At 39.7% G+C, this 20,681-nt stretch overlaps 2 protein-coding genes across 3 annotated transcripts in view; one reads left to right on the forward strand and one right to left on the reverse strand.

Annotated features, from left to right (window-relative positions):
* Positions 1-5,575, reverse strand: part of USP38 (ubiquitin specific peptidase 38) — a 41,032-nt gene extending 35,457 nt beyond the window's left edge. For both annotated transcript variants that reach the window (XM_035292908.3, XM_008992662.5), the window contains exons 1-2: positions 4,390-5,575; positions 2,434-2,569 (exon numbers count right to left, since the gene is read on the reverse strand). In XM_035292908.3, coding sequence (XP_035148799.1) covers positions 2,434-2,569; positions 4,390-5,071 — 818 coding nt within the window. In that variant the 5' untranslated portion in view covers positions 5,072-5,575. The remainder of the gene's footprint in view (positions 1-2,433; positions 2,570-4,389) is intronic.
* The window catches only part of LOC144581682 (uncharacterized), a 316,803-nt gene continuing 301,346 nt past the window's right edge, over positions 5,225-20,681 (forward strand). The window contains exons 1-2 of the mRNA XM_078366066.1: positions 5,225-5,321; positions 5,506-5,962. Coding sequence (XP_078222192.1) covers positions 5,225-5,321; positions 5,506-5,927 — 519 coding nt within the window. The 3' untranslated portion in view covers positions 5,928-5,962. The remainder of the gene's footprint in view (positions 5,322-5,505; positions 5,963-20,681) is intronic.

A 20,681-nucleotide genomic window follows, 5' to 3' on the forward strand; every position in this document is an offset into this window, starting at 1 on the left:
GATTAGGTACATTATTTAACCTCTCAGTTTCCTCAACTATGAGATGGGGCCAATAACAGTACTGATTTCAAAAGACTGTGGTGAGTATTAAATAATTTATGTCATGTAAAGAAAATCTGCTACTATGACCCTATGCAATGACAGTGATGGACTAACTAAATCTCCAATTTCACTTCCAGCTATAAAATCTATAATTTTCTGAATCTGCTTTACCAGGAGGAAATATAAGTTATAAAACATTCATTCCAAAGAGAAAGAGACTTTATTGCTGTTATAGTCACACTGACAAAAGCATGTTGCTGCTAAATAGGGCATAGAAGGAGTTTCGTTATGAGGAGATGAACAAGATAATAGTTTCTTAAAAGAACAATGAGAACTTTACATAAAGACTTGGAAGTTAACCACATATAGATGAGAACTGATAAAGGGATGATAATAATGGGAAGGAAGAAAATAAAAAGGATATAGAAAGAAATTCCTAATAGTATGGTGTCAGAGACAAGAATTTCAAGAACAATGAATATGAAGATATCAAAGAGATGAGAATAAAAATACAGATTGCCAAATACAGCAAGGGGATCATCATAAATTAAAAGCAATGGGGGTAGAGGTCACATAACAGGAAAAACATTTACACAACATTTTCTCAAACATACCAAGTACTTTGACAAATCTCTGAAAGTCAAAGAGGGAATGAACAATACGAAATTGGAAGTAAAAGTTACAGATAAATTGATTCAATTATGTTTAAGAACACAATTGAAAGAACACAAAAGAAAGAAGAAATGCTAGAAGAGGAAGACCTTTTTAAACAATGAAGCAAAAAGGGGGAAAAGGTGGAGAAAAATCAAAGTCCCTAGAGTTTATGTTACAAAGAGTGAAATTAGTACAAATGGAGCTGAGAACTCAATCTGAATACCTCAGTTTATATGTCACCTTATGATTATAATTTTATAACAGGGCACAGAAACCATTTTGTCCAAATCCTTATATTGTATTTAAATTTGCTTAATATACACACACACAGGAAAAGAATTAAAACACAGAAATTGGCAAGTATTAACAGGTAGACACAAAAACCTCAATTAGAAAAAAATAGTAATTGAAATAAACTCACTAACTAAGCTCCACAGATGAGCATCTTTGAGGAGAAAATTAATGAACTATAAAATAGTATTGATATTCTTCCCCTCAGATATCCACAGGTTTACTTCTTCACATCCTTCATGTCTTCACTTCATGGTCACCTCAGTGAAGCCTTCTTCATCCATCTTATTTAAAATTGCAAACCACTTCCCCACAATCTATCCCCCTTCCTGACTACTCTTATCACTCTTTTTGTCTTCTTTTTTTCCAAGCATGTATCACTAACATACTAAATTATTTTACTTGTCATATTTAATCAAATCTAAAACAAAATCAATTTTAAGATGCATAATTAGCTTATGTACCACTAAGGCAAGAAAAGTCATGCCAATTTAACTAGGACACGAATGACTGGGCATTTCTACATTTAAATATCTTTGAAATTAGAAGGCATGTTGGAATCAAAGAAGTGTGTTATTAAATTACTGTCTGCCTCCCCAACTAGAACGCAAGCCCATAAAGGCAGATATTTTTATCAGTTTGTTTGAGGACGTTTTGAACACTGCCTGGCACTCATGGTAAGTACTCAATAAGTATGGTTTGAATAAATGAATGAATGACTACATAAAAGTGACAAAGTGCTGAGAAGGGCAAATAAGATTATACCTAGAACTATAAGAATAAAACTATAAAACATTAAAGATAAAGAGAACGTAAAAGTTTGCAGAAAAACTGACTACTCACAAAGGAGTAACAATCAGATTGACAGTTGACTTCCCACCAGCAACAACAGATGCCCAAAGGTAACACAGTATTATTTTTAAAATGCAAAGAAAAAACGGCTATCAAGTTAGAATTCTGTATCTTGCAAAATCATCTATTTAAAACTGAGAAAGAAAAAAAATTCAAACAGGCAAAGAGTGTATTACCCATTGTGCCTGGTTGAAAGAGAAAGTAAAGTATATACTTACAAAAGAAAGAAAGAAAAGATGAAAGAAAGAAGGGGGGAAAAAAATGCAGAAGAAATAGGTTGCAGGAAACAATGATGAGCAAAGAAATTAGTTATACTATATAATGATAACCTAACCAACTTCTGAGTGTATAATATGTGTATATGCATGTATATTTTGGGAATTAAAAAAGCTGAATTGAAAATAGATTTGTGAATTATTGGAATGCCTATAAACACTATCAGGTAAACAGTTCCAATCTATTTGGAGAATCTTTATACATGTGATTCCATGATTTTACTTTTAAACATTCATAAGTTTTTTATTACTCACAAAATACAAAATATTTCCTCTTCCCAAATCTACAATTACCATTAATAGTGGCATGAAGAAGTACCTGCAAAGGGCTTGGGTCATACTTGCATCTTTTACATTTGGATCTGTAGTAAGGCTCCTGATGAGAACTGTAATCATCTGAAGAGGAATATGCTGCACAAGGCTTGCCAATGCTACAGAAGGTTCAAATGATGCATCTGTTTTTTCAAAAAAGAAAAGGGAACATGGCAAGAAGGTTCAAGTATTTAAAAAGAACAACACTTTCCAAAAAAACAGGAATTGCTGCAAAGGCGTTAATTAGGAAGGAGTTATGCTATACCCTCATGGGTAGACTCTAATTACAAGCAATGTTAAATTACAGGAATGAAAGATTAAGCGTGAACAGAAATGATCACTCATACTATAGACAGAATATTGAAATATTTTGCCATGGTTAGTCAATAAGTTAATTTTTCACAATTTATTGCGTTATTGTGCGCTAAAATATTCGCTTGTAAACCAATTATCAGAAAGGAAATATAAAGAAATATAAAGTATCATTTCAATTCCCACTTCAAACCCTCCAAAATAACTTGAAACTTAATCATTTCACTGCTTTAAGGAAGATTTTAAAAATCTCTTAAAGTAGAAATTAAGGTGACCTTTGGGGGGACTTTGCTTGAACTATATACAAATTAAGCAAATAGGCACCTTTCCTGCTACAGTTGAAAAAATTTTGGGGGAACCTAACTGTCATGACAACATAGGCAATAGACGTAAAATTACAGTAAGAAAAAAGAAAGCAACTCAGACACTGCAAATACATCGTTTGTAATTCTTTCATAAATATATTAAATTCATCAGAACATAGGACGTTTGTTGAAACTCTACCTTTACTTCTGGTTCTTAAGATAAAAAGAGGACACGTCCCTCACAAGTTCAATTTTGAACAGCCAGACAGTCCCCATTGGTGGTATAAATGAGGCAGAATGCTTGTACCAAGTAGAGCGGAAATGAACATGGTTTTGAATCTATTATCTCACAACCTACAGACTTGAAAGGCCCACGACAGAGCAAGGAATGTAGAGGTACTGGTACAATTTCTTGGCGAGAAAGTGTTTTCTAGGCAAGTATCACGTGACCCTCCTCTGCTTTCTGAGGATACAGTTCATGGGCACAAAAACAAATATTTAAATCCTCGTACTATTCCTTCCCTCCTTCTACCTGTATCCCTCCTTTGTCTACTAGATACTGGATTACCAGTATTTAAAAACTTCATAGTTAACTGGATAATCCAGCGATAAAACAAACTGCATAATCCATTAATTCGAAAATAAGGGAATAAAAAAATGGGGGCAAACTCATTACAAAATACGAGAGACACGTACAACAAATACTATGGTAAACATCATGCTACCATTAGTCACTAATGAATGGAAGCTTTCTGCAGTAGCTGTCAACCTCAAAGCATTCCAAATAACTTGAGCAGAGGCTGGGTAATTAAGCAACTTGTTTACTGCCAAAGGTCTTGGACCTGGACGTTCTCAAACTTTAAAATGGGAACACTGCCTGTTTTTAAAGTACGAAGTGACATCCTGAATAAGGCAGTGAATGTTAATAAATTTGGGTTGGGAGGCTGAGGCGGGTGGATCATGAGGTCAAGAGATCGAGACCATCCTGGTCAACAAGGTGAAACACCATCTCTACTAAAAATACAAAAATTAGCTGGGCATGGTGGCGCGTGCCTGTAATCCCAGCTACTCAGGAGGCTGAGGCAGGAGAATTGCCTGAACCCAGGAGGCGGAGTTTGCGGTGAGCCGAGATCGCGCCATTGCACTCCAGCCTGGGTAACAAGAGCGAAACTTCATCTCAAAAATAAACAAACAAATAAATAAATAAATTTGGGATAAGGGTATTAGGATTTGCTCACCCTTAAGAATGTTTTCAGGGCAGAAGGCAAACATGGTGTGAATACATGTGTGCAAGAGTGACATATACTGAATTTTTATGAGATATTCTGAAAGATAATGACCCTTACCTGTGGAAGAGATGCTTGCAAAAACTTCTTGCAGGGAAGGCAGCAGGGTGGCAGGCTCGGCCTTCCAGATGTTCTGCAGCAAGTTACTCACTTTTGTCACCTGGGAGACATATTCCCGCAGCTCTCTCTCCTGCGTGGACACGCACTGGAAGTGGCTTATCGTTCGAACCAGCTGCTGACAGAAGGTGATGGACAATTTCCCCTTGGGGATGCATTGCACGAAGTCGGTCAGAAGGTCGCTTAGTCGGGCACAGAGCTGCGGCTCCGGCCTCTCACACACCATCCGTAACACCTCTACCTGCAGGAGGCTGAAGAGATCCAGCACCGACGGACAGCTCATAATTAGCTTCAGGCCGTTGTGAATGTAGTCCAGGATGGCTACGTCCTTCCTGTCCAGAGAGTGGTAGCCCTGCTGAAGGAGGCTCAACACGAAGGTCTTGTTGAAGAAGGACTCGAACTCTGGCCGGTGGTATCGTGCGTAGGCCTCCAGCACCTGGTGCCCCACCTGCCGCTGGAAAGGGTCCTGGCCCTCCAGGATGAGCCGGGTCGTCAGGTCAAACATGGCCTCGCACTGTGCCTTGTCTAGCCAGTGCTCCGCCGATTCCACCACCTTCCGCACAATCACCCGCTTGAGGGGCAGGGGATGCGAAGAACTCACCAGGCCCTCCAGGATCTTGTCCATCGTCGCCACGCTGCAAGGCCAGGGCCGGGGGATAAGGAGCCGGTGGCGGCAGCCCCAAGGTGGGGCAGGAGAGCGGCGGGGCGGAGGTGAACTTGGAGCGCCGCAGCAGCAGCGTGACGGGCCACCGCCACCGCCGCCTCAGCAGCCACATTTATGGGGCAGGGAGACCCATCCAAGCCAGAGCGGGAGCTGGCGAGCCTAGAGAGAGTAAGAACCGACACCTGCGGCCGGCCTAAGGCGCCAGAGGCCCGTACTCCGCCGCCACCCCGGGCCCTCGATCCCTCTTAGCATCAGCGCGGAGGAGCCAGCCCGGGCCCCCTCGGCGGCGTTGGCGGGCGCTCAGGGACCGGGGCTGCGAGCCGGTGGGTGGAGGACGCGCGCCTCCGGGTTCCGAGTCAGGTGTGGGCGTCCAGGCTCCGGCAGGTCGTGAGAAGAAGCCGGCCCTAGGCTGAGTCAGGAGGCGCTGTCACGGAGAGTGCCGGGATCAGCCGGGGAGAAGAAAACGAAGCGACACCCTCTGACCCGGATTTTGAAGTGCCGGCAAACAGGAAGTGAAGGACCTAGGGACCTCCGGAAAGGACCGCCCCTCTTTTCCTCCCTCTCTTCCTGCTCCTTCACCTCTGTCCGGACTCTGATTCCCTTTCCCCGGCGCTCGGACCCTCCTTCCCGCCCCGCCGCGCACGTGCGGCACTTCCGCGTCACTGTAGAGTGTGTCGAGTCACAGGCGGTCTTCCGCGCGGAGCGTCCTTGGGTGGACGCTACTCAGATGGCTGCGACTGTAGAATTCTCGCCGGCTAGTTTCCGTCGGTTCCGCCTGGGTCAGGTTACTCGTGAAAATTCGAGAAAGTGCTATTGATGTGAAATCCGAGGAAAAGAGCATTTGGGGGAAAAGTAAGGACAACTCAAAATTCGGATTGAGAAGTCTTTGCCCTGGCTCAATTCATCTAGAGTTGCGCTTGCGCACCTAAATGCGACGATATTAAAGTAAGAGCGATACCGATGGCATACCTACCATTTAGCGATCATCAGTATCAGTAGCAGGCCTGTAGCAAAGACCCAGTTCGTGAGCTTTTGTATCATATGGAAAATCATAAGCTGTCCAAAAAAATGTGAGGAGAGTAAGAAAAACGGCATATTAGTATCAAAGTCTTTTTATGCCTGTGTCATACATGAGTACTTTGAAAACAGAAAACCAGGTGGAAATAAATACCACAAAACTACTTTGAAAACAGAAAACCAGGTGGAAATAAATACCACAAAACTTAATGCATATGTTGACACTGAAGATGGTTTGCAGTAGGAAAGAACAGATGCAGTCATCATGCTTGTTGTCTTTCATGCCAAATTCCAAAGATTCACAATAAGAATTTAAACTTTAATCAGAAGTCTTTATATTGGAAAATATTGCCTAACTCTACCCCCCTTCAGGCTTGGTTAATATAGTTGTGAAATTATACATTAAGGCCCTATAATACAGACACAATTTAAAGAAATAGATCATTTAAAATGTCCAGTAGAAAAATGAGCAAAATTCTGTTATTTCAATTTGCTAAGAAGTGTTTTTTTTTTTTTTTTTTAACCAAGTTACAAACATGATTACGGTAATATATTTAACACGTTGATTATGGTAGCCTTAAGAAGAGCAGTTTAGAGGAGACAGGAGCTGAGTAAAAGGGAACTTAAGACCAAGTTGTTTTACAGGAAGATACTGAAGATAAAAGAGAATTGAGGTAATTGATCTATCAGTCATGCTAGAGACCGGAATGATTTTGGAACTTTCCTTTATCCAGTAGGCAGGAGGGGAAGGTACAGAGATGTTTGTTTTTACTGGGAATAGTGCCACAGTGGAAGACAAAAATAATACAGAAAATAAAATATTAAGGAATTAAGCATTAAGAAGGATCGTGGATTTGAGATGGAGCGGAGATTTGGAATTGGTCTTTGTGCTAAGAAACTAACAGAATGAATGAAGATTGCTGAATAGTAGCAGTGGAGTGATTATTCCAAAGCAGACAAAAAAAAAAATTGGTTAATTTAAAAGTTGACAGATTATTTTGATTTGTCTATAACATTTTCTTCTTTCTGTTGATATTAGGTCTTGAAAAATTGAATGTTAACAAAATAATTTGTCTGAGAACATCATGCTATTAGTTTTCTGTCCATATAATATAAATTGCATAATGTCATAATAGACCTGGTTCCCCACTGGTTAAAAAAAGTTGTGTATATAATACGCTCTTTTATGTTTATAAGATTTCAATTGCAAGTGGCCAACTTTATTTTATAGCATAGCTAAAAATTCTATAATAATACCATGTTCCTTTTTAATATTTTAAAATCTTTTCAGAAGTCTGTGGAAGGTTTTGTTGCAGTGAGTCATGCCACTAATCATTGGATTAGTGGGCCCCATTGTAATGGGCTTTAAAATTTTGTATAAAGATTTAGTCTAAGGTCTCAGTTGCTAATTACATGGTTTTACAAATGTCTTAGATCTGAGAATGGGAGCTGAGTGGTGAGGATGAAAGAGAAAAAGCACAGGATAGGGAATGTTCATTTACTGAGCAACCTCTGTGTGCCTGGAATTCAATATATTATACTTTATCCTTAGTTCTCAAAGCATGGTTTGGAAGTAGATATCAATAGCTGCATTTTATAGATACGGTACTGAAGCCATGAGAGGTTAAAAAAATGCTAAAGTCTGACTCTAGAATCTTTATTATTTCCATCATACTATTAGATGAAAAGTGTGTGTGTGTATGTTTGTGATAAGCAAAGAGGAAAGGCAGTTCCAAAAGCAGTGGTTAGAGTTGGCCAACTGCAATAACATTATTATGAGGTTAGATTTTCCCTAGGAAGTTTATATCGCCTTATAGAATCAAAAGAAAATCGATTGCATAGGTTAGAGAGGACTGTGATCAATAAATCATCATATGAAGTAATTACAAATAATCCCTGACTTTCTGAAATTTATGTTCATATACTTTTTTTTAAGCTGTAGAGAAAAACAGACTCCAACCACTTTGATATGTATATTTTTTAATGACTTAAAGTGGATACCAAGCTAATCTCATGACACTATTTCATTTAATGTTTTTCACAGTGTAGAGTTAAAGCAAGTTTATTAAGAAAGTAAAGGAATAAAAGAATGGCTACTTCATAGGCAGAGCAGCCTTACTAGCCTATTTTAAATCTTCCAGTATTTCTCATCTTAAAATTTAAATGGCTACTATTGACTTTAAGGCCCTAAAATTACTCTTATGTCTTTTCCTCCCATTCTCTTCATTTACTATATGTGTACAGCCTTTTTCTGTCCTCTAGAATCTAAGCTTCATGAGGTAAAAAAACCCCTTAATTTTCTTAGTTTTATTTAGCAGTTAGAACACTAGAGTAAACAATCTAACAATTTTTTTCCTTTTTTTTTTTTTTGTGAGATGGAGTCTTGCTCTGTTGCCCAGGCTAGAGTGCAGCAGGTGATCTCAGCTCAATGCAACCTCTGCCTCCCAGGTTCAAGCCATTCTGCCTCAGTCTCCTGAGGAGCTGGAATTACAGGCACCTACCACCACACCTGGCTAATTTTTGTATTTTTAGTAGAGACAGAGTTTCACCATGTTGGCCAGGCTGGTCTTGAACTCCTGACCTCAAATGATCCTGCCACCTTGGCTTCCCAAAGTGCTGGGATTATAGCCGAATCTAACAATTTTTTGAATGAATGAACTTTTAGAAAATGAAATGAAAAACATGGTTAAAAAGTCCTAAGGAATCTGCATAATTTCTAGAACTAAAAAATGAATGCAGCAGGGTCTCAGAATATAAAATAATAGACAAAAGTCGATTGTACTTTTATGTACTAGCAATGAACACATGGAAACCAAAATTCAAAATATACCATTGGGCCAGGTGCAGTGGCTCATGCTTGTAATCCTAGCATTTTGGGTGGCTGAGATGGGTGGATTACCTGGTGTCAGGAGTTCGAGAGCAGCCTGATCTATATGGTGAAACCTCATCTCTACTAAAATTACAAAAATTAGCCAGGCGTGGTGGCCCACGCCTGTAGTCCCAGCTATTCAGGAGGCTGAGGCAGGAGAACCGAGGAGGTGGAGGTTGCATTGAGCTGAGATCACACCACTGCACTCCAGTCTGGGTGACAGAGCAAGATTCTCTCAAAACAAAACAAAAGACCATTGATAATTGCTTAAAATAAAAACTTCGTAGGTGTAAATCTGACAGTGCACGTACAGGACTCATGCTGAAAACAACAAAACGCCGATGAAAGAAATCAGAGATCTAAATAAATGACCATGTACCTGGACAAGAAGACTTAATGATCCCTAAATTGATATACAGGTTTAACACAATTTCTATTAAAACCCAACGAGGTTTTTTGTTTCTTGATATACAGGCAAGATTATTCAAAATTTATTTGGAAAAACAAATCAGAATGGCTACAATATTTCTGAAAAGGAGGAATTAAGTGGGAGGGATCATTTTACTTGTATTAGTTTGTTTTTATGCTGCTAATAAAGACATACCTGAGACCAGGTAATTTATAAAGGAAAGAAGTTTAATTTACTCACAGTTCAGCATAGCTGGTGGTGGGGACCTCAAAAACTTACAATCATCGTGGAATGGGAATCAAATATGTCCTTCACCTGGCAGCAGGAAGGAGAAGAATGAGAGCTGAGTGAAGGGGAAAGCCTGTTGTAAAGAACTTATCAAGAACAGGATGGGGGAACCTGCCCCAATGATTCAAGTATCTCCATCTGTTTCTTCTTTCAACATATGGGGATTATGGGAACTACAATTCAGATGAGATGTGGGTGGGACACAGGCAAATTATATCACTAGCCAAATATAATACTCATTATATGCCAGGGTAATTAAGACAGTATGGTAATGGCAGAGAGATAGACGCATAGATCAGTGAAATAGACAACAATAACCTAGACCCACACAAATATCCCCAGCTGATTTTTGACAAAGATTCAAAAGTCATTAAGTGGAGGAAGGATAGCATTTTCAACAAGTGGTGCTGGAGTAATTGGATGTTTATAGGCAAAAAAAGAAATAAGAAAATCTATAACTGGGAGAAAACAGCCGTACCACTGGACTATGCTGCCACAAGATTTCATGGAAGCCGCAAACTTTTTTGGTCAAATCTTAGAAAAAGTCCTGGAGGAATTCCAACCTTCCAGGGGAACCCAGTTGTTACAATATGTAGATGAACTTTTACTTTCTTGGGAAAGGAAGGCCAAAGTATCAGAAACCAGCATAAGCTTGCTTAATTTCCTATGAGAAAGGGGATTGCGAGTCTCTAAGAACAAATTGCAGTTTGTAGAAAAAAGTTAAATATTTAGGACACCTGATTAGAGAAGGGAAGTGGATAATAAGCACAGAGAGAATATTGGGAATAATGGGTTTGCCTTTGCCTAAGACAAAGAGAAAACTCCAAAAATTTTTCAGTTTAACTGGCTTCTGTAGATTATGGATTGACTCATATGCTTAAAAGACAAAAATTCCATACCTTAAGTTACTAGAAGAGGAACCTGATGCCTGGCAATGGTCCCCAGAGGAAATTCAGGCAGTAAAAATGCTAAAGCAGGTCCTCGTATTAAATAAATAGGGAATCCTTTCCACATTGCTTGTTTTTGTCAGGTTTGTCAAAGATCAGATGGCCGTAGATGTGTGGTGTTATTTCTGAGGCCTCTGTTCTGTCCATTGGTCTATATCTCTGTTTTGGTACCAGTACCATGCTGTTTTGATTACTGTAGCCTTGTAGTATAGTTTGAAGTCTGGTAGCGTGATGCCTCTAGCTTTGTTTTGTTTTTTGTTTTTGTTTTGCTTAGAATTGTCTTGGCTATGTAGGCTCTTTTTTTGGTTCCATATGAAGTTTAAGGTGTTTTTTCCCCCCCAATTCTGTGAAGAAAGTCAATGGTAGCTTGATGGGGATAGTATTGAATCTATAAATTACTTTGGGCAGTATGGACATTTTCACAATATTGATTCTTCCTAACCATGAGCATGAAATTTTTTTTCTTATGTTTGGGTCCTCTCTTATTTCCTTGAGAAGTGGTTTGTAGTTTTCCTTGAAGAGGTTCTTCATATCCCTTGTTAGTTGTATTACTAGGTATTTAATTCTCTTTGTAGCAATTGTGAATGGATGTCACTCATGATTTGGCTGTTTGTCTGTTATTGGTGTATAGGAATGCTTGTGATTTCTGCACATTGATTTTGTATCCTGATACTTTGCTGAAGTTGCTTATCAGCTTAAGGAGATTTTGGGCTGAGATGATGGGGTCTTCTAAATATACAGTCATATCATCTGCAAATAGAGACAATTTGACTTCCTTTTTTCCTAACTGAATATCATTTATTTCTTTTTCTTGCCTGATTGCCTTGGCCAGAACTTCTAATACTATGTTGAATAGGATTGGTGAGAGAGGGCATACTTGTCTTGTGCCAGTTTTCAAAGGTAATGCTTCCAATTTTTGCCCATTCAGTATGATATTGGCTGTGGGCTTGTCATAAATAGCTCTTATTATTTTGAGATACATTCCATTGATAACTAGTTTATTGAGAGTTTTAGCATAAAGGGCTGTTGAATTTCGTTGAAGGACTTCTCTGCATCTATTGAGATAATCATGTGGTTTTTGTCTTAAAATGGTATGGGGAAAACTGGTTAGCCATATGCAGAAAGCTGAAACTGGATCCCTTCCTTACACCTTTTACAAAAATTAACTCCAGATGGATTAAAGATTAAAACATAAGACCTAACACCATAAAAACCTTAGAAGAAAACCTAGACAGTACCATTCAGAACATAGGCATGGGCAAGGACTTCATGACTAAAACACCAAAAACAATGGCAACAAAAGTCAGAATAGACAAATGGGATCTAATTCAACTTAAGAGCTTCTGCACAGCAAAATAAACTATCATTAGAGTGAATTGGCAACCAACAGAATGGGAATTTTTTTTTTTTTTGCAATCTACCCGTCTGACAAAGGGCTAATATCCAGAATCTACAAAGAACTTAACAAATTTACAAGGAAAAAACAACCCCATCAAAAAGTGGGCGAAGGATATGAACAGACACTTTTCAAAAGAAGACATTTATGCAGCCAACAAACATGAAAAAAAGCTCATCATCACTGGTCATTAGAGAAATGCAAATTAAAATCACATTGAGATACCATCTTATGCCAATTAGGATGGTGATCATTAAAAAATCAGGAGATAACCAATGCTGGAGAGGATGTGGAGAAATAGGAACACTTTTACACTGTTGGTTGGAGTGTAAATTATTAATTCAACCATAGTGGAAGACAGTGTGGTGATTCCTCAAGGATCTAGAAATAGAAATACCATTTGACCCAGTAATCCCACTACTCAGTATATACCCAAAGGACTATAAATCATTCTATTATAAAGACACATGCACACGTATGTTTATTGTGGCACTGTTCACAATAGCAAAGACTTGAAACCAACTCAAATGCCCATCAGTGATAGACTCTATAAAGAAAATGTGGCACATATACACCATGGAATACTATGCAGCCATAAAAAGGATGAGTTCATGTCCTTTGCAGGGACATGGATGAAACTGGAAACCATCATTCGCAGCAAACTGACACAAGAACAGAAAACCAAACACTGCATGTTCTCACTCATAAGTGGGTGTTAAACAATGAGAACACATGGATACAGGGAGGGGAACATCACACTTGGGGCCTGTTGGGTGGTGAGGGGCTAGCAGAGGGACAGCATGGGGTAAAGGGATTGGGGAAGGAGAGCATTGGGAGAAATACCTAATATAGATGACTGGGTGATGGATGCAGCAAACCACCCTGGTGCATTTATACCTATGTAACAAACCTGCATGTTCTGCACACGTATCCCAAAACTTAAAGTATAATAAATGAATTTACAAAAAGTAGACCCTCACTGCAGTCCTGACCTTCCCATCTTTAGAGAAACCATTCCATCTGTTTGTAACAGTAGGCCAGGGCATGGCCCTTGGGCTGCTTACTCAAATCTGGGAAGGGAAGAGGCAACCTGTTGCTTTTGTCTCCAAATTTCTCAGTCCTGTCTTTCAGGGGTGACCTGAATGTGTGCAAGCAGTGGCTGCTACAGCCACGCTGGTAGAGAATTGAAAGCTAACCTTTAATGGGGCTCTAATAGTAAACACCCCACACCAGGTCAGGAATATATTAAATCAAAAAGCTAAGAGATGGTTAGTGGATTCTCAGATTCTAAAATATGAAGCCATATTACTAGAAAAATATGATTTGGTTGTAGCAACTGATACTTGCCTGAATCCAGCCAGTTTCCTAGGGAAGGGAGACCAGAACAAAGAGACATCAGACCGTCACTGCTTAGGTATCATAGAATACCAATCCAAAGTTAGACCAGTTCTTAGGAAAGCTCTACTACGTGATGGAATAAGGCTGTTTGTAGATGGGTCATCCCGAGTGATAGATGGCAAGGGATATAATGGTTATGCTGTCTTTTATGGAAATAAACACTCATTATGTGAGAAAAGTAGGCTGACTAATGCTGGTCAGCCCAAACCTGAGGATTTTGTGCTCTTAACCAGGCCCTAAATCTCCCTGAAGGCCAAAAAGGCACTATATATACTGATTCAAAATGTGCCTGTGGGGTAGTACACATTCTTGGAAAAATCTGGACAGATTGGGGCCTGGTAAATAGCAGAGGAAAAGAATTGGTACATGGGGAACTGGTCAAACAGGTTTTAGAAAGCCTCTGCTTCTAGCAGAGGTAGCCATAGTTCATGTAAATGATCATCAGAAAGGGAACACTATAGAAGCTGTAGGAAACAGGCTTGGAGATGAAGGTGCTAGGCAAGCCTCCCTGGAGGAAGAAATTAGACTAGTCTGATACCAGACATCTCTAAGGTAGTATTAAGGCCCCAGTTTACCAGAGAGGAGAAGGAAGAATAAGTATAGGGGTGCCTCAAACTGAAGATGGGAAATGGGTGCTTTCTGATGGGAGAGAAATGAGAAGTAAACCCCTGATGAGAGAACTGATATCTGTATTACACAAAGGGAGTCACTGGGGACCCCAGAGTCTGTGTGATGCAACCCTTAAGAATTGTGGGTGTATTGGGATTTATATCCTCACTAAACAAGTATGTGGAAATTGTGTAACTTGTCAAAGGATAAACAAAGAGGTAATTAGAAAACAGGTCACAGGAGGAAAACCTCCTGGACTAAGACCATTTCAGAGCATTCAAGTAGATTTCACATAAATTCCCAAAGTAGGAAGACTAAAGTATTTACTAGTGATTATAGGTTACCTTTCTAGCTGGGTGGAAGCCTTTCCCCTTCCAACAGCCACTGCCAAGAATGTGGTCAAAATAATATAACATTGTACCTAGATTTGGCCTGGTGAAAAATACTGATTCAGACAATGGGATTCACTTTACTTCCAGGGTGTTAAGGGGAATTTTGGGAGGTTTACAAATAGATGGGATTTTTACATCCCTTGGCATCCCCCTTCCTGTGGATAGGTAGAAAAAAATGAATCAGACTCTCAAAAAGCATATCACCAAACTAATCTTAGAAACTAAAATACCTTGGACCAAATATCTCCCAATAGTACTCCTTAGGATTAGGACAGTCCCCAAAAAAGACTTGGGATTGTCCCCTTATGAGCTATTATATGGGCTCCTGTATTTGGGCAGAGCTACAGATCTCCCTGCTATGGAAACCAAGGATTCATTCTTTTTTTTTAATTGCATTTTAGGTTTTGGGGTACATGTGAAGAACATGCAAGATTGTTACATAGGTACACAGATGGCAGTGTGATTTGCTGCCTCCTCCCCATCACCAATATCTGGCATTTCTCCCCATGCTATCTCTCCCCAACTCCCCACCCCACCAAACCATCCCTCCCCTATTCCCCCCCAGCAGACCCCAGTGTGTGATGCTCCCCTCCCTGTGTCCATGTGGGTGTTTGATTTTATGTTCTTGTGTCAGTTTGCTGAGAATGATGGTTTCCAGATTCATCCATGTCTCTACAAAGGACCAAAACTCATTGTTTTTTATGGCTGCATAGTATTCCATGGTGTGTATGTGCCACATTTTCCTTGTCCAGTCTATCATTGATTTGCATTTGGGTTGGTTCCAGGTCTTTGCTATTGTAAACAGTGCTGCAATGAACATTCATGTGGATGGGTACTTATAGTAGAATGATTTATAATCCTTTGGATATATACCTAGTAATGGGATTGCTGGGTCAAATAGAATTTCTATTTCTAGGTCCTTGAGGAATCGCCACACTGTCTTCCACAATGATTGAACTAATTTACACTCCCACCAGCAGTGTAAAAATGTTGCTATTTCTCCACATCCTCTCCAGCATCTGTCTCCAGATTTTTTAATGATCGCCATTCTAACTGGCATGAGATGGTATCTCAATGTAGTTTTGATTTGCATCTCTCTAATGACCAGTGATGATGAGCATTTTTTCATATGATTGTTGGCCTCATATATGTCTTCTTTTGTAAAGTGTCTGTTCATATCCTTTGCCCACTTTTGAATGGGCTTGTTTGTTTTTTCTTGTAAATCTGTTTGAGTTCTTTGTAAATTCTGGATATTAGCCCTTTGTCAGATGGGTAGATTGTGAAATTTTTTTCCCATTCTGTTGGTTGCCAATTCACTTTAATGACTATTTCTTTTGCTGTGCAGAAGCTATGGAGTTTGATTAGGTCCCATTTGCCTATTTTGGCTTTTGTTGCCAATGCTTTTGGTGTTTTGGTCATGAAGTCCTTGCCTACTCCTATGTCCTGAATGGTTTTGCCTAGATTTTCTTCTAGGGTTTTTATGGTGCCAGGTCTTATGTTTAAGTCTTTAATCCATCTGGAGTTAATTTTGGTGTAAGGTGTCCGGAAGGGGTCCAGTTTCTGCTTTCTGCCCATGGCTAGCCAGTTTTCCCAACACCATTTATTAAACATGGAATCCTTTCCCCATTGCTTGTTTTTGTCAGGTTTATCAAAGCCTGTATGGTTGTAGATATATTGTGTTGCCTCCGATGCCTCTGTTCTGTTCCATTGGTCTATATCTCTGTTTTGGTACCAGTACCATGCTGTTTTGATTACTGTAGCCTTGTAGTATAGTTCAAAGTCTGGTAGTGTGATGCCTCCCACTGTGTTCTTTTTGCTTAGAATTGACTTGGCTATTCGGGCTCTCTTTTGGTTCCATATGAAGTTCATGGTGGTTTTTTTCCAGTTCTGTGAAGAAAGTCAATGGTAGCTTGATGGGGATAGCACTGATTCTGTAAATTACTTTGGGCAGTATAGCCATTTTCACGATATTGATTCTTAACCATGAACATGGAATGTTTCTCCATCTGTTTGTGTCCTCTCTGATTTCGTTGAGCAGTGGTTTGTAGTTTTCCTTGAAGAGGTCCCTTGGGTTTCTTGTAAGTTGTATTCCTAGGTATTTTATTCTCTTTGTACCAATTGTGAATGGCAGTTCGTTCTTAATTTGGCTCTCTTTAAGTCTGTTATTGGTGTATAGGAATGCTTGTGATTTTTGCACATTGATTTTATATCCTGAGACTTTGCTGAAGTTGCTTATCAGTTTCAGGAGTTTTTGGGCTGAGGCGATGGGGTCTTCTAGGTATGCTATCATATCGTCTGCAAATAGAGACAATTTGGCTTCCACCTTTCCTATTTGAATACCCTTTCTTTTTCTTGCCTGATTGCTCTGGCTAGAACTTCCAGTACTATATTGAATAGGAGTGGTGAAAGAGGGCATCCTTGTCTAGTGCCGGATTTCAAAGGGAATGCTTCCAGTTTTTGCCCATTCAGTATGATATTGGCTGTTGGTTTTTCATAAATAGCTTTTATTACTTTGAGATACGTTCCATCGATACCAAGTTTATTGAGGGGTTTTTAGCATAAAGGGCTGTTGAATTTTGTCAAATGCCTTCTCTGCATCAATTGAGATAATCATGTGGTTTTTGTTTTTGGTTCTGTTTATGTGGTGGATTACGTTTATAGACTTGCGTATGTTGAACCAGCCTTGCATCCCCGGGATGAATCCTACTTGATCATGATGGATAAGTTTTATGATGTGCCATTGCAGTCAGCTTGCCAGTATTTTATTGAAGATTTTTGCATCTATGTTTATCATGGATATTGGCCTCAAATTTTCTTTTCTTGTTGAGCCTCTGCTGGGTTTTGGTATCAGGATGATGTTGGTCTCATAAAATGATTTGGGAAGGATTCCCTCTTTTTGGATTATTTGGAATATTTTCAGATGGAATGGTACCAACTCCTCTTTATGAGTCTGGTAGAATTCGGCTGTGAACCCATGTAAACCTGGGCTTTTTTTGTGTGGTAGGCTCTTAATTGCTGCCTCAACTTCAGACCTTATTATTGGTCTATTCATAGTTTCAGCTTCCTCCTGGTTTAGGCTTGGGAGGACACAGGTGTCCAGGAATTTATCCATTTCTTCCAGGTTTACTAGTTTATGTGCATAGAGTTGTTTGTAATATTCTCTGATGATGGCTTGAATTTCTGTGGAATCTGTGGTGATTTCCCCTTTAACGTTTTTTTATTGCATCTATTTGGTTGTTCTCTCTTTTCTTTTTTATCAGTCTATTTTGTTGATCTTTTCAAAAAACCAGCTCTTTGATTTATTGATTTTTTGAAGGGTTTTTCGTGTCTCTATCTCCTTCAGTCCTGCTCTGATCTTAGTTATTTCTTGTCTTCTGCTAGGTTTTGAGTTTTTTTGATCTTGCACCTCTAGCTCTTTCTATTTTGATGATAGGGTGTCAATTTTGGATCTCTCCACTCTTCTCATATGAGCACTTATTGCTATATGTTTTCCTCTGGAGACTGCTTTAAATGTGTCCCAGATATTCTGGTATGTTGTGTCTTCGTTCTCGTTAGTTTCAAAGAACTTCTTTATTTCTACCTTTATTTCATTGTTTATCCAGTCAACATTCAAGAGCCAGTTGTTCAGTTTCCATGAAGCTGTGCGGTTCTGAGTTAGTTTCTGAATTCTGAGTTCTAACTTGATTGCACTATGGTCTGAGAGACTGTTTGTTATAATTTCAGTTGTTTCACATTTGCTGAGGAGTGCTTTACTTCCAATTATGTGGTCAATTTTAGAGTAGGTGCGACATGGTGCTGAGAAGAATGTATATTCTGTGGATTTGGGGTGTAGAGTACTGTAAATGTCTATCAGGTTTGCTTGTTCCAGGTCTGAGGTCAAGCCCTGGATATCCTTGTTAATTTTCTGTCTGGTTGATCCATCTAATATTGACAGTGGAGTGTTAAAGTCTCCCACTATTATTGTGTGGGAGTCTAAGTCTTTTTGTAAGTTGTTAATAACTTGCCTTATATATCTGGGTGCTCCTGTATTGGGTCCATATATACTTAGGATCATTAGCTCTTCTTGTTGTATCGATCCTTTTACCATTATGTAATGACCTTCTTTGTCTCTTTTGATCTTTGTTGCTTTAAAGTTTATTTTATCAGAGACGAGAATTGCAACTCCTGCTTTTTTTTTTTTGCTCTACATTTGCTTGGTAAATCTTCCTTCATCCCTTTATTTTGAGCCTTATTGTATCCTTGCATGTGACATGGGTTTCCTGGATACAGCACACCAATGGGTTTTATTTTTTTATCCAATTTGCCAGTCTGTGTGTTTCGATTGGTGCATTTAGTTCATTTCCATTTAGGGTTAATATTGTTGTGTGTGAATTTGATACTGCCATTTTGATGCTAGCTGGCTGTTATGCCCATTAGTTGATGCAGATTCTTCATTTTTTTGATGCTCTTTAGCATTTGGTATGTTTTTTGAATGACTGGTACTGGTTGTTCCTTTCTATGTTTAGTGCCTCTTTCAGGAGCTCTTGTAAAGCAGGCCTGGTGGTGACAAAAATCTCTGAGTACTTGCTTGTTTGCAAAGGATTTTATTTTTCCTTCACTTATGAAGCTCAGTTTGGCTGCATATGAAATTCTGGGTTGAAAGTTCTTTTCTTTAAGGATGTTGAATATTGGCCCCCACTCTTCTGGCTTGTAGGGTTTCTGCCAAGAGATCTGCTGTGAGTCTGATGGGCTTCCCTTTGTGGGTGACCCGATCTTTCTCTCTGGCTGCCCTTAGTATTTTCTCCTTCATTTCAACCCTGGTGAATCTGATGATTATGTGCGTTGGGGTTGCTCTTTTTGTGGAATATCTTTGTGGTGTTCTCTGTATTTCCTGGACTTTAATATTGGCCTGCCTTTCTAGGTTGGGGAAATTTTCCTGGATGATGTCCTGAAGAGTATTTTCCAGCTTGGATTTATTTTCTTCATCACATTCTCGTACACCTAGCAAATGCAGGTTAGGTCTCTTCACATAGTCCCACATTTCTTGGAGACTTTGTTCATTTCTTTTTATGCTTTTTTCTCTAATATTGGTTTCTCATTTTATTTCATTTAGTTGATCTTCAACTTCTGATATTCTGTCTTCTGCTTGGTCATTTCAGTTGTTGAAACCTGTGCATGCCTCACAAAGTTCTCGTGTTGTGTTTTTCAGCTCCTTCAATTCATTCATATTCCTCTCTAAGTTGTCCATTCTTGTTATCATTTCCTTGAATCCTTTTTCAAATCTTTTCTAAAGGTTCTTAGTTTTTTTGCATTGATTTGGAACATGGTCTTTTAGCTCACGGACGTTTCTCATTACCCACCTTCTGAAGTCTGATTCCGTCATTTTGTCACACTCATTCTCTGTCCAGCTTTGTTCCCTTGCTGGTGAGGAGTTTTGGTCCTTTGTAGGAGGTGAGGTGTTTTGGTTTCGGGTGTTTTCCTCCTTTTTGCGCTGGTTTCTTCCCATCTTTGTGGATTTATTTACCTGTCTGAGTAGTTGCTGACTTTTCGATTGGGTCTCTGAGTGGATGCCCAGATTGTTGATGATGAAGTATTTCTGTTACTTAGTTTTCCTTCTAATAGTCTAGCCCCTCTGCTGTATGACTGCTGAGACCCACTCCAGGCCCTGCTTGTCTTGGGTACACCTGTAGCAGCTGCAGAACAGTGTGGGATGCTACCAGTTTCTTCTTCTGCTATCTTTGTCCCAGAATTATGCCTGCCAAATGTCAGTCTTATCAGTCCTTTTTGAGCTGTCTCTTTGGATATGCAGGGTCAGGGAGCTGCTTGAGGAGATGGTCTGTACTTTATAGGAGCTTAAGTTCTGAGCTGTTAGCTCCATTGTTCATTCAGGGCTGTTAGGCAGGTACTTTTAAGTCTGCTGCAGCAGAACTTATAAACCCCCTTTATTTCCTCAGATGCTCTGTATCAGGGATTTAGGGCTTTCTTTATGAGTATCCATTGCACTGTACTGCCCAGCTAGGAGGCAGTCTAGTCACTATTTGCCTGCCGAGGCTTTGCCCTGCTGCTGTGGGTTCTTCCCTGTTGCCATGGGTTCTGCCCTGCTGCTGTGGGCTCCGCCCTGCTGTTGTGGGCTTTGCCCTGTTGCTGTGGGTTCTGCCCTACTGTCATGGGCTCTGCCCTGTTGCTGTGGGCTCTGCCCTGTTGCCATGGGCTCTGCCCTGCTGTCGTGGGCTCTGCCCTGTTGCTGTGGGCTCTATCCTGCTGCTG

Source organism: Callithrix jacchus, chromosome 3 (assembly GCF_049354715.1).
Source record: "Callithrix jacchus isolate 240 chromosome 3, calJac240_pri, whole genome shotgun sequence".
Taxonomy (NCBI): Eukaryota; Metazoa; Chordata; class Mammalia; order Primates; family Cebidae; genus Callithrix; species Callithrix jacchus.